The sequence below is a fragment of the Ambystoma mexicanum genome, chromosome 1p (assembly GCF_040938575.1).
Source record: "Ambystoma mexicanum isolate Mex_15411 chromosome 1p, UKY_AmexF1_1, whole genome shotgun sequence".
Lineage (NCBI taxonomy): Eukaryota > Metazoa > Chordata > Amphibia > Caudata > Ambystomatidae > Ambystoma > Ambystoma mexicanum.
Window position 1 is genome coordinate 1,507,157,807 of NC_090921.1, and position 12,006 is coordinate 1,507,169,812.

The 12,006-nt window shown below is 48.3% G+C and overlaps 1 protein-coding gene across 1 annotated transcript in view; it reads right to left on the reverse strand.

The window, feature by feature from the left end:
* Window positions 1-12,006, reverse strand: part of ARHGAP30 (Rho GTPase activating protein 30) — a 2,240,907-nt gene that overhangs the window by 189,538 nt on the left and 2,039,363 nt on the right. Inside the window, exon 8 of the mRNA XM_069607204.1 lies at window positions 10,502-10,602. Within this exon, the coding sequence (XP_069463305.1) occupies window positions 10,502-10,602 (101 nt within the window). The remainder of the gene's footprint in view (window positions 1-10,501; window positions 10,603-12,006) is intronic.

The following is a 12,006-nucleotide window of genomic DNA, read 5'->3' on the forward strand; positions in this document are numbered from 1 at the left end:
ATAATACTTAAACATTCTGTGTTTGCTGGATCTCGAAGAAATGTCAAAACGTCCGTGGTTCTCCCGACAAGATCTGGACAGTGTTCAATTAAGTGAAAGAACAGTACGTTGATAAGCCTATTCGCTGCTTCCTCTGCTTGGGACAATTGGTTTTTCCTCGCTGTACTCCAGAAGCAGGAGGAACTGCTCGGAAATCACAGTGAGCAGCCTCCTTATTGTCTTTTCGTTTTCAGGATCTTGAAGAAATTCAGTGATGCTGGTGAGTCTCCCCACCAATGACGGGTATGATCTCAGTACTAACTCGAAATATACCAAAACGTCCTTGGTGATGTCACTACTGTGGGACACCATAAGTGAGTCTGAGCAAAGTCTCTGGGCCTCATTACAAGCTTGTCGCTCCGGTAATAACGATACCGGTAAGGGAATACTGGCATTGTTTACCTGACCGGACTATTACGACCCTTCAGGGAGGCGTTACCGGCACCGGCTATGGCCCCTCCGTGAGCGGCATTCCTGATGCCGGCAGGAGCCCTGACAGATGCCTGCCGTGCCCCGACACCGGCATGCCACAGAGCAGTGCAAATTCCAAGGTGGACATACATGCAAATACCGGCATTCACATACAGGTAATAAGGCCATACAAGATGCCCTAAATACAGGCATCCCGGGACTGGCGTTAACAGGGAATAGGTGAGCAGAAACCTGCCACAAGAGTACCAAATCAGCACAGGTGGACACCATTGAAACCTAGGCACAGCATAAAGGCAGCCCACCCACACAATCCCTCCCAAAGGAAAAATGCTACCACTAGCACTGCTGGAGCAGGAGTACATGCAGGAACAGCTACTCTATGAGGAGGCAGTGGGGCAGGCCATGCTACAAATGTGCAGGAGGAGAATGATGGCGAGAAGGGCACAGCACATGCCCAATGTGCAGGCCATTGTGCCCTGCAGGCACCCAACCATACCCCGGCAACGTGTGAGCCCATTTACACTGACCCCAGCACGAATCCACACCCTCTACCGGCTGGACAGGGACAGCATCACGGCAATAGTGGACCTCATACACAACGGCGTTGTGAGTGTCATCAACATACGCACAGTCACCCCCCCCTTGCTGAAGGTAGTGTGTGTGCTCCACTTCTTGGCGACAGGAACCCATCAGCATGCAGTGGCCCAACTGCACGAGATATCACAGCCCTGCTTCTCCCGTGTGCTGATGCAGGTACTACAGGCACTCAAACATGTACGTGACCACATCAGCATGCCACGGACTGCAGCAGAGCTAAACGCTACGAAAGTAGCATTCCATGCGATAGCAGGCATGCCGAACGTAATAGGAGTGATAGAGAGCACACATGTTGAGCTAGTCGTGCGGCATGCCGTTGAGGTGGTATACCGCAATAGGAAGCAGTACCATTCGCTAAATGACCAGATGGTGTGTAATGCCACCCAAATGAGAACACACTGCTGTACCAGGTACCCAGGCTCCACACACGACGCTATGGACCTGTGTAACTCAACGCTTCCCCACTACATGGATCGACATGCTGGCCCCCCATACCTGGCTATTGGGTGAGTCTGACCTCAGTGCCACAAGCATTGATGAGGGGGGGTGGTTTCCAGTGCTGGGAACCTGTCTGCTGGGTGGGCCATGTGGGGTAATGATTGGGGGGTGGTTGTTGCCAGTACTGGGAACCTGTCTGCTGGGTGGGCCATGTGGGGTAATGATTGGGGGCGGGTTGTTGCCAGTGCTGGGAACCTGTCTGCTGGGTGGGCCTGTGGGGCATGTCCACATATCGCATCAGTGCACCATCCTGGGGTACAGGTGCACACTGCGCAAATGGAAACCCTGTGCATCCTGGCTAAACACTATCGTAACAACCATGTTGGCCAAAATATGCAAGACATCACAGCTACCCTTTCTCATGTCAACATGCAGGTGATGCTGGTTATCCACTGATGGGCTGGCTGCTGGCCCCAAGTAGGCGTCCACGGAACCGTCATGAAGAGGCGTACAACCGAACCCATGCAAAGACTCGCGTGACTATAGAACAGACATTTGGACTACTGAAGAGTTGCTTCCGCTGCTTGAGCAGGTCTGGGGTGTCTCATCTATGGGCCCGAGAGGGTGGGCCATATTGTGATGGTCTGTGCAATGGTGCACAACATGTAATGTACCCCTGACCCTGGACATGGACATGATGCCACAGGATTATGACGACGATGATGATGATGATGATGAGGATACTGGGATCCCTCACCATCACCGTGGCCATGATGGGCAGGCCACACGCCAAGCGTTGGTTGCAAATTATTTCTGATGATTGCATCACACATGGGAATGGATGTGGTCACACTGGGTGATGTGCACTGTGTAACAATGAATACTTAAACACCACAGAAAAGAATGGCCAGACAACTGTTTTTTGATGCAACACAAGTGTATTAATTATGGAGTGAACTATGTACATAATGGAACAGGTTGAACATGGACATTTGTCCAATCCCGACCAGTTGAATTACCCACACCAAAAGGTCCCCATCATATTCCCCAACTCACCCTTCCCCTGTGTAACACAATTGCAACCACATACCCCACAGACAACACCCCAAAGTCCAACTCAAAAACAAACATTGCCCCAACATTCCTTCCACAACTGATTCCCACCACCACGCACGCCAGACCAAGGCCTACTTCTGCCCCCTCTTTTCCGCAGGTGGATGGGCCCCCATCTGACGTGTCAACCTAACAGAATACCGCACGGGGCTCCCATGTGTGGATGGGTTCGGAGCGGCACTGGCAGATTCTACCGGTGGCGTAATGATGTGCCTTTGTTCTGCTATTGCTGTCACAAGGAGGTTGATTGATTCTGCCATGGAGGACATGACCTCGTTCCCCTCATGCAAACTCCTGGCCAGTTGATAGACCGCCTCTGTCGGCCGTCCTAGCATCCGTGAAGTGTTCCTGGTGCTGTCCTGCATGGTTTGCCGCGTTTGTTCTGCCACAGTGTTGTATCGCTCCAGTAGGGCATGTGTTGCCTCCTGGCGCTGTTCGGTGCGGATGAGGCGGCCTCAATGTCGCGGATGTGGCGTATTCCAGCAAGGGCATGGGTGGTAGGCTGCAGGGGCCAGGTGGGGTGAATACAGGGTCTGGTTCCTGGTGGTCATCTGCATCATCTGCGTGAGCTGTGGCCTCAGCTGTGCCGCATTCAGCTGTTGCATGCCCTGTACTACGCCTGTCTGGAGTATGTGTGGTGTACCTGATTCCTCCAGCTCAGGCATGCTACGTATTGGCGATAGGGGGTCTGGGTCATGCTTACTGATGGTGATTGTGGAAGATCTCAATGTCCATTTGCGGTGATGCCGTTTCAGCTTCTTGTGTCGCTTGACCCATGCATGGTGTACCGGCATGGCACGTCTGCCACTGAAGTATGGCCGTGCTGCTGGCCCTTGCCTGCAGGTGTCGTTGCCTTCTTCTTGAGGCTGGCAGGTGTGGGGTCTGGCTGGGGGTACGTGAGGTGGAGGCCGTGGACCCATGTGTGCTGTCGCTGCGTCCACGTTCCTGGATGCTGGGGGTCTTCTTCTGTGTGTTGCGCCGTGCAGTGGTGGTTGGTGTAGTGGCAAGCTCGCCCTCGCTGTCTGATGTGGTGCCTGTGGGCAACAATGCAGGGGTACATTATGGTTGTGTCATCATCCATGTGACGGCCATCGCAGTTTGTACAATTTTCTGTCATGTACATCTTCATGCTGATGGTGGGGCCCCTATCCTGTGGCACACGTGTGGGGGGAGCAGAGTTGGTACATCCTGATGTGTGTGCACATTGTGGGATGTGCATGTCGGTTGGGTAGCAGTTGTGTTTCGTGATGGTTGTCATGTATATGCTGCCCTGGATTGTGGACGTGTGTGTGGGCTGTCTGTGAGGGGGAAGTGGTATGCTTGTGTAGGTGTGGTCATTGGTGTGTTGTCAGCGGGAAGGGGCAAGGGGGGCCTTTTTAGATGGTGGCAATGGTACATGGTTCTTGCACTGGGGTTGATTGTGCCATGCACAGGGGACATGTGGGACTCAGTGATGTGTGTTGACTCATGCTACCGGTGTGTCTGTCTGCATTGCACAGGACATGTGGTATGTGCCTTTGTTGCTTGTTGGCATTCTTCATGGTAGGAATTGGTTTCTGTTGGAGGGTCAGGTCGGTGTGTTGCAGGGAGGGAGGTGTCTGGGGCAGTCATGCACGATGCACTATTGGCCATGAGGGGACAAATGGAGTACATGGGATGTTGGTCATGGACACTCACCTGCTTCTCCAGAGGTTGTGGCGCCATGCTCTGCATCTCCAACACCCTCTATGCTGTCCATGTTCATGATGGAGGCAAATTTTTCTTCCCATGTGTGCAGTTTGAGTGGTGAACATCATCCGCCTCCGGTGGACTGCGCCTGCCTGCGCTCTGCTGACAATAGGTTGCGCACTTTGAGGCGCAAGTCATCCCATTGTTTCTGACAGTCCCTCACAGCCCTCAGTGTCGTGCCCACAGCTGAGACTTTGTTGGCCACTTCAGTCCATATGTCTTTCTTGCGCAGCAGTGCAGGCCTACACATATCCCATCCAAAGACTTCCTCCGCATTTTCCACGAGGGTGTCAGCGAGCATGTTTAGTTCAGGCTCACTGAAACTTGGTTTGTGCCATCGGATGTTTCCACATGCTGCAGACATGTTCCTTGGTGCTCCTTCACTGGACAACTCCTGTGTGTGGAGGATTGCAATGGATTGGGTTTTTAAAGTTGGCCGCCAGTGAGTTTCCAGTTCCGGCGCGATGACGTTACTTCTGGTTCAGGTGTTACGGGTTATTGATGCCGGTGTTGTAGATAGCAGCATCAATGGTGCCGTTAAGTGGGTTTCTGGCAGCTTTACCGGTATGCCGATGCTACCGTTACCGGCATGCCGATTTGTGCAGCATCGTATGCTCGGAATGTGCCGTTGTTTACACACATAGAGCATGCCGATATCGGTAGCTACGGCATACCGGTATTTTGGGAATTTTACCGGCAATCTCGTAATGAGGCCCTCTGTGTTGAAAGTATTTGGATACTGTATTTTTTTCCAATTTGTGTGTCCGCGATCAAAATTTGGCATCTCTTTTCTTATCAAGGCTTCAGTGTGCCTCAGTCCAAAGTTCAAAGTCAACAGACTATGTTGTGGCTTATACGTGCAATTTTCTTCTTCACCCTGCAACTAGGATGCACAAAGTGTCCGTTTTTATGCCCTTATCCTCTTTTTGCTCAGAGGAATGTCCAAAATGAAGCCACAACTTGCACAAAAGTTCCTTGTCTTTGCTGCTGATCATGCGTCCTTCTTCCTTGTCATGGATCTCGTCTGCACATGCTGTGGTTCTTCCCGTCGTCTGTAGTCTCTACGCGTTGGGGTGCGGGCCGGGTGCCTTCTCCGATGTATGGCTTGATGTCACCCAAAAAGATCCAAGCTCTTCTTCCTTGAAGCTTTACTTCAGAGTGAGTAACGTCTTCCGCTGTAAAGGGACCATTAAACCTTGGCTTGTCCCACTTCTTTCTCATGTGATTCTTCACCAGGACGGTGTCTCCAGGGAACATTGATGAAACACATAGACTCTGAGCTGTGTCTGCAGTAGTATCCTCTTCTGTGTTCTGTGCTGCTCTTCACCCCTTTCGTCGTCACTGCAACTGGCCTGAAAATTACAGTAAGACAAGATGTCATGCAATTCAAGTAATTTTGCATTTCAGATCCTAAGATTTCTCCTGTTGGCTGGGCATCACATCTAGCTCTGTTTCGGGGTGTCAGGGGAGTGTACATCCTTCTGCCTGTTGCTATTTTGTGCGGTGTAAGATGATGGTCAGAACCAGGATGGTTTCTGAGCGCGTACAGTGCCAGTGGAAGGCAGTGTAGCCAACCCTTCTTTAGAGCATCCCCCCCTGTATTCGATAGGAACATTGGGTGTAGAGCCCTTGTCCCTAAACTTCCTCTGGCCTGACCTTTGGGCATCAAAGCTTGGTTGAGGATCCTTTCCTAAAACTTAGCGGTATCCGGTAATATTACCACCACACAAATTTTCACCATACATGCTGTCTCCGGGAAAATGCTGTGGCAACATTATGTATGGTGACCACTTGTAAGGGGAGCGGGGCTGTCCCCTGCCCCCATTGCGGAGAAAAACATGTAAAACAGGGGTTGCGGAGTGTCACCCATTTAGTTCAAACTAAAGCGTTTTTGCTGTGACTTTCTTGCCACACAGCCGTTTTGCAGGGAAATTATCACATGGAACCAATTTACCTTGGGAATAGGACAAAGTGGAGTATCTATCTAACTTGAAGTAAATACCTTATTTTAAAGAACTTGCAAATAGCCACCACAGCCGACTGCATCAGTTCTGAAAGACCTTCCCTGAAGAAACCATAGTTGGCACCTTCTGACTTTTTGGGCACAAGGCCTCCCCTCGCCCCCAATACATTTTAGGGCTGGACCTCCTAATATAGGACAGAGGGAACTGAGTTTGTGTTTATTCATGTCCTCTTTCCTTGCCATCCAGTCTAAAGGGCAGTGATCTATCACCAATTTCAACTGTCGGCCAATGAGATATTACTGAAGGCTTAGCATTCCAATTCATCTATTGAGTAATTATTTTACCTGGGAAACAGTTTGCTCCTGCTTAACATAGTATGCCTCTGCTTGCCCTCTTATATTTGAAATAGCACCGCCCCAAGTACAATAGTCGAAGCATTGTACGGAAGAATAACTTCCTTGGGAAAGTCAGGAATGGTTAATACTGGACTTTTGCACAAAGTTTCCTTGAGCTGGTTGAACGCGGCTTGGGTATTGCACTCCAACTGGACGATATTTGGGAAACTTTTCAGCAATCTGTCAGTCAATCTGTCAAGCCTTCGCAAAAAGGTGTGGTATGAGCGGTCAATAGAATCTGACAAGGCCCAGGAAAGCTCTTGTATCTTTTTTTGATGGGCCGGGCACTTTCTGGACTTCTACCTTTTGAACTAAAGCTTGTCCATTTCCAACTTGGAACTCAAGGTATTTAAAGCTGGACTGGGCAAGGTGACAAGTGGGTTGATCTATAGGTGCTCTTCCCACAGTTGCTTGCAGACAGCCATGGTTAAGATGCTCTTTGCAATTGGAACTGTAGAAGAATAATTTGTCAAGGTAGGCCCCAGCGAAGGAGTGACAGGGAGCCAGGACTCAATCCATACGTCTCTGGAATGTTGCAGGGGTTCCATAGAGAACAAAGGGCAAGACGTGAACTGGAACATGCCTTTTGGAATGGAAAAGGTGGTCTTGGGCTTGGCCTTTTCCTACAAAAGATACCTGTCAGTAACCCTTCGTCGGGTCGAGTGTGGAAATAATTAATGCCTTAACGAATGTCTCCACCAACTCGTCTATTCATGGCATTGAGTAAGCCGTGAACCCAGAGATTTCACTGAGATGCTAGAAGTCAATGCAAAGTTGCTAGGTGCTGTCTGACTTTGGAAGTAAGAGTACCGGTGAGCACCACTAACTGGATGACTTCTCAATGATGCGTAGATCAGGCATCTTTTCAGCTCCTAAGAGTATTTCCTTCCTGGCCTCGGGTAGTCTTTAGCACGTAGGATGTATTACTCTGATGGGAGGTGTTTGGATTTTATGGACTACTCCCTCCACACGTCTGGGTTTCGGGGAGAATGCATTTGCATACCCTTAAATTAATACAGCTAATTCTTGGTATTCGGTTGTGGACAGGCCCACTGGAAGGATAATCCCGGTGTGTGACGTAGAAGCTAAGGGTTACAGCATTTTTTCCAGCTTTTTATTTTACTTATCTTACAGATGTGAATGTTTCTGCAGGTCCGCCTTGTTAGGCAGAATCCAGTGCAGTTCCCTTAGGGAGCAGTACACCAGATTAGGACTACAGGTGAGAGCAATAAATCCCCTTTTGGTATCAGTCCGTACCACAAAGATTTAGTTGGTAGCTGTGGCTGAGCAGTCAGACTTATCTCAAGAGGGAGATGAGCAGTAGTCAGGGTATACACAATAGGGCTATTAGGCTATGGGACAAGGAAACACTGACCAAAGCTTTCTAGTTAAAAAAGTATATATATATTTATTTTATACACTTCTAATCAAAACACATGTATCACAAGTACTAAGCAAGTTAAATTAAGTCAAGGAAAAATATACACACTCCCTATATGAATTGTAGACCAAGTGAACCAGAGTGAAAACCGAGTAAAACGGCACAGTGCCAACTGCACACACGGGATCCTCTAACAATTCCTCACAAGGGAGGAAAAGCACAAGTTATTCAGAAATAGGTTCTTATACACCCTAGCAACAGTTCCCATTTACTTGTGACCCAGTTGGAGCAAGGCAGTGCATCAGTGTAAGCAGTACTTAAATGAAAACTGAGCAAAATGGCATTTCACAAGATTAAACAGTGGGAAGGAAAGGGTAGTTATAAGAAAGGGGGGCACCACACAGTTCGAATGGCGAATCAATCTTGAGCAAGCAGATTTAACAAATGTGACCAGAGTCAGTAGGCCTGTGCCAGAGTCAGTGGAACAGGGCAAGGGCCCAGGAGCAAAATGTTCTTGCAGCTGCAGTCAAGCCTTGGTTAACGATGTTGAAAATGTGGATGCAGAGGGCGACAGACAATGTTAAGAGAGGGCGGCGGCCAACCCAACAGATAGGTAAAGGATTTAAAACACCTTTAGCAGTACCGCGAAGAAAGGGCGGCCTGGCGGAACAATGTACCTTTAAAATGAAGAAGTGGCTCCTGCGGTGGCGGTTGTTGCTGGTAGTTCCTGCAGTTCGGGTGATCCAGCAGAGGAAGAGAGGCTCTCGTCGTGGACGAAGATTCGGGTACTGCACTACCGAGGGATGAAACCAGCCGTTGTGCTGCCAAACAAAGTTTAAAAGGTACGCTCCTTTTAATCGCGGTCCAGGTCGATAGCTGCCTGGCTATCCGGTCTCCAAGTGCAGGCCACTGGCGATTCGACCACAGTAGGTTCGGGAAGGAGATTTGGCAAACTGGTTGGCCTCACCAGCTCAAGGGAAGAAGGCTCTTTCAGATGAAGATCTCCTCTCGTCGTGTGGAGAAAAGTGGTGAGACGCTGCAGCAGGGCTTCACCGGTGGGTGTAGTCGTTGCAGATGTCTTTGGCTTCTCTCCTCTTCGGTTCCGTAGTTCCAGTGGCGACGTCTTGCTCTTCCAGTCCTCAGGACCCTGCTTTTATGCAAAAAGATCCCCATTCATACAGCCTAGCTGTCACTCACACAGTGGAGTGGTCATCTTGGCGGGAGAACCTCCAACCTATCCGGATAGAGTGCGACATGGGTTGCCAAGACAACCCTGTCCAGGGGTCCTACTCCCCCTCCCACACAATGGACCCACCCCACACTCAGTGGCGCCGAGAAGAGGGCTTCTTAGCAGAAGCCCGCCAAAAGGACGAACAAAGGATCCCCGACCTGGGTTAGGATTCTAGAGAAAGACACGAGAAAGAAGTTATATTGAAGTTCTGGCAATAAAAACCTACCGGAGTAAAGTTAATATTAAAATACACTGGCGGTATGTTAGAGGCTGTCAGAAAATGTGGTAGCCTCGAACAATGAGAAAATCCCATAGAGAAATATTTGTGGTCGAATATTTATGGTAGTAACCACTGCCACCAGCCAGAAACTTTTGAGAGAGGTACTGTAGGGTACACTCTCGAAAATGAACATAGGGGAAAATTATTAACCCTTCCCAGTACTTCCATAGTAAGATGGGGTGTACTGGTTTAGTTCATAGGATTTGACTAGTAAAGTCAATGGGGACTTTACATGCCCTGGGAGACAGTAGTTAGTCCCAGGGTATGGAGTCTATGTTTGAGGGCCGCTACGACACCCCTGTGTCACTGCACTGAGGGTGCTGTGTAACACATGTGCATATAGATGGTTCCTATCTGGTTGAGAAAAATCCCATGAGCATTAAAAATAGCCTAGGACACACATAGCAAAAAATGCCTAAGAGTGGGAAAAAGAGTCTCACCCTTAGCAGGTAAAAAGAAACAAACCCTTCAAATCCAGCAAAGCTGCTGGGGGACTCTATAGGCAAGGGAAATTCTCCCTAACAAGCCTGTTGGACGGGCACTTGTTGAGAAAGACCAATTCCTTTCCCCTGCCCTACCACCACCCCCCTCTGCGGTAGGACTGTCTCTGGACTCCCACTCCAGAGTCAGAAGCGTTCTCAATTTTCTAAACCCTTGAATTATAAATGTGTAAATGGAACACATGCATGGCTACTAAATTAGCTAGATGTTATTTGATGACTGCTTCCACTTTACTTCACATGCCACAGTTATAACAAATGTGTTTATTCAACAATCCCAATAGAACAACAAAACTAACCATTAAACAAGAGTCTTTACTTATTATTTTACAACTTCTTGGTGAACTCTTCTGGAACTCTGCTACCATTCTTTGAGTAAAGAAGCATGGTTCAGGCTACCTACCTTTCTCATCATGCTTGTTTAACTTGCGCTTGGGGTCATTGATGGATCGTCCTAAGTTGAAGATGGACTTCCATTTCTTCACTTTAAGAGAGCCTTTCCTTCTGTGAATAATTTAACAACATTTAGATATTTTGTTTCAGGGCACAGTGATGCTTTTTCAAAGTTTTTCAGTGAATCAGCAGGGATGCATAAAACAACTCAAATTAGCACATGGAAATCGTCATTGACCTCCTCTCAGCCATAACTACTGGTAATGGGTGCATTTTGAACGTCCTGTCTTCAGATGCTGACAGGGAAGTAAAAATGGAATGTCCAGACAAGATGTTTTTTTTAACAAGACACTTCCTCTCTGTGGGGACCTTTTTTGTGCTGCAAAATTCTATTTAACACACAAAAGAGAAAGAAAAACTTTGGAAAATGCATTCACTTTCTTATAGAAAACCCATTTATTTTTACATGACATGTAATACATGCTCATGTTCAACCTGTTCCAGTTCAACCAAGACGCAATTTAAAAGCTTAAAGTATAAAGACAACCATGTTTTTTTAAATACTTCAAACTATAACCTCAGTTAATTTACTAAATCAGTTTGTCTATTTTTTTTTACCCACTCTTAAAGCACTATTTTTTACTTCACCACAAAAACTCTGAAACATGTATTGCTACTATCAGCATGTGCTAATAGCCTTGTAGACCTCAGGAGGGTCATTATCGCTTGAAATAATGACTCTTACCCAATTTATGGCCTTCGGCTTCATCTGGGGCCATAACTTGGTAGTGGGTCACTATCCTGCAATAACGACCCCTCTCACAGTCGATAAGCCTATATTAATTAACCTGTGTGTTCTTTTATATAAAGGTTTTCTCTAACACAAATCCATGGTAGCCCAGGGCACGCTCCCACACCCTGTCCTCCATCGGGGCCCCCACTTCCACCTCCCAGTCCAGTCTCAGATGTGTCAAATCTTTCCCCGCCTTAGCCATCACCATCTCATACAGTCTCGAGATCTCATGACCTCCTTCGGATATATCATATATTGTTCCCAAAACTGCATCTGGTTCTTCTATCAAAACTGTCTCTGGCCAGGTGTTCTTAATCATCCGCACCAATCTAATGTACGTGACATATTGGCCCGTGTGTAGCCCCGCCTCTTTGTTGAGTTCTATAAACTCCTTAATGGATCCCTCTTGCCAAACATCGCCTAGCGTTGCCAGCCCCACCGATTCCCAGTAGGTCCTAACAATCGCCCTCAGCTGATCATCCCCTCCTGTCAAAGCAACCAGCGGTATCTGCGGGAGGGACGGGCATGGGACTTCCATCAAACGACAAGCCCTACGCCAAATTTTCCATCCAAGCCTCAACATCGCAGGACGCCCCCTCATTTCAGTCTCGGACAGCCAAATAATTTCTTTCAAATAAAACGGGGTGCAGTCCTGTCCAAACACCTTGTGCTCAGGGGTCACTTCATCAGAAAGCCACTTGGCCACATACTGTAACTGTCCC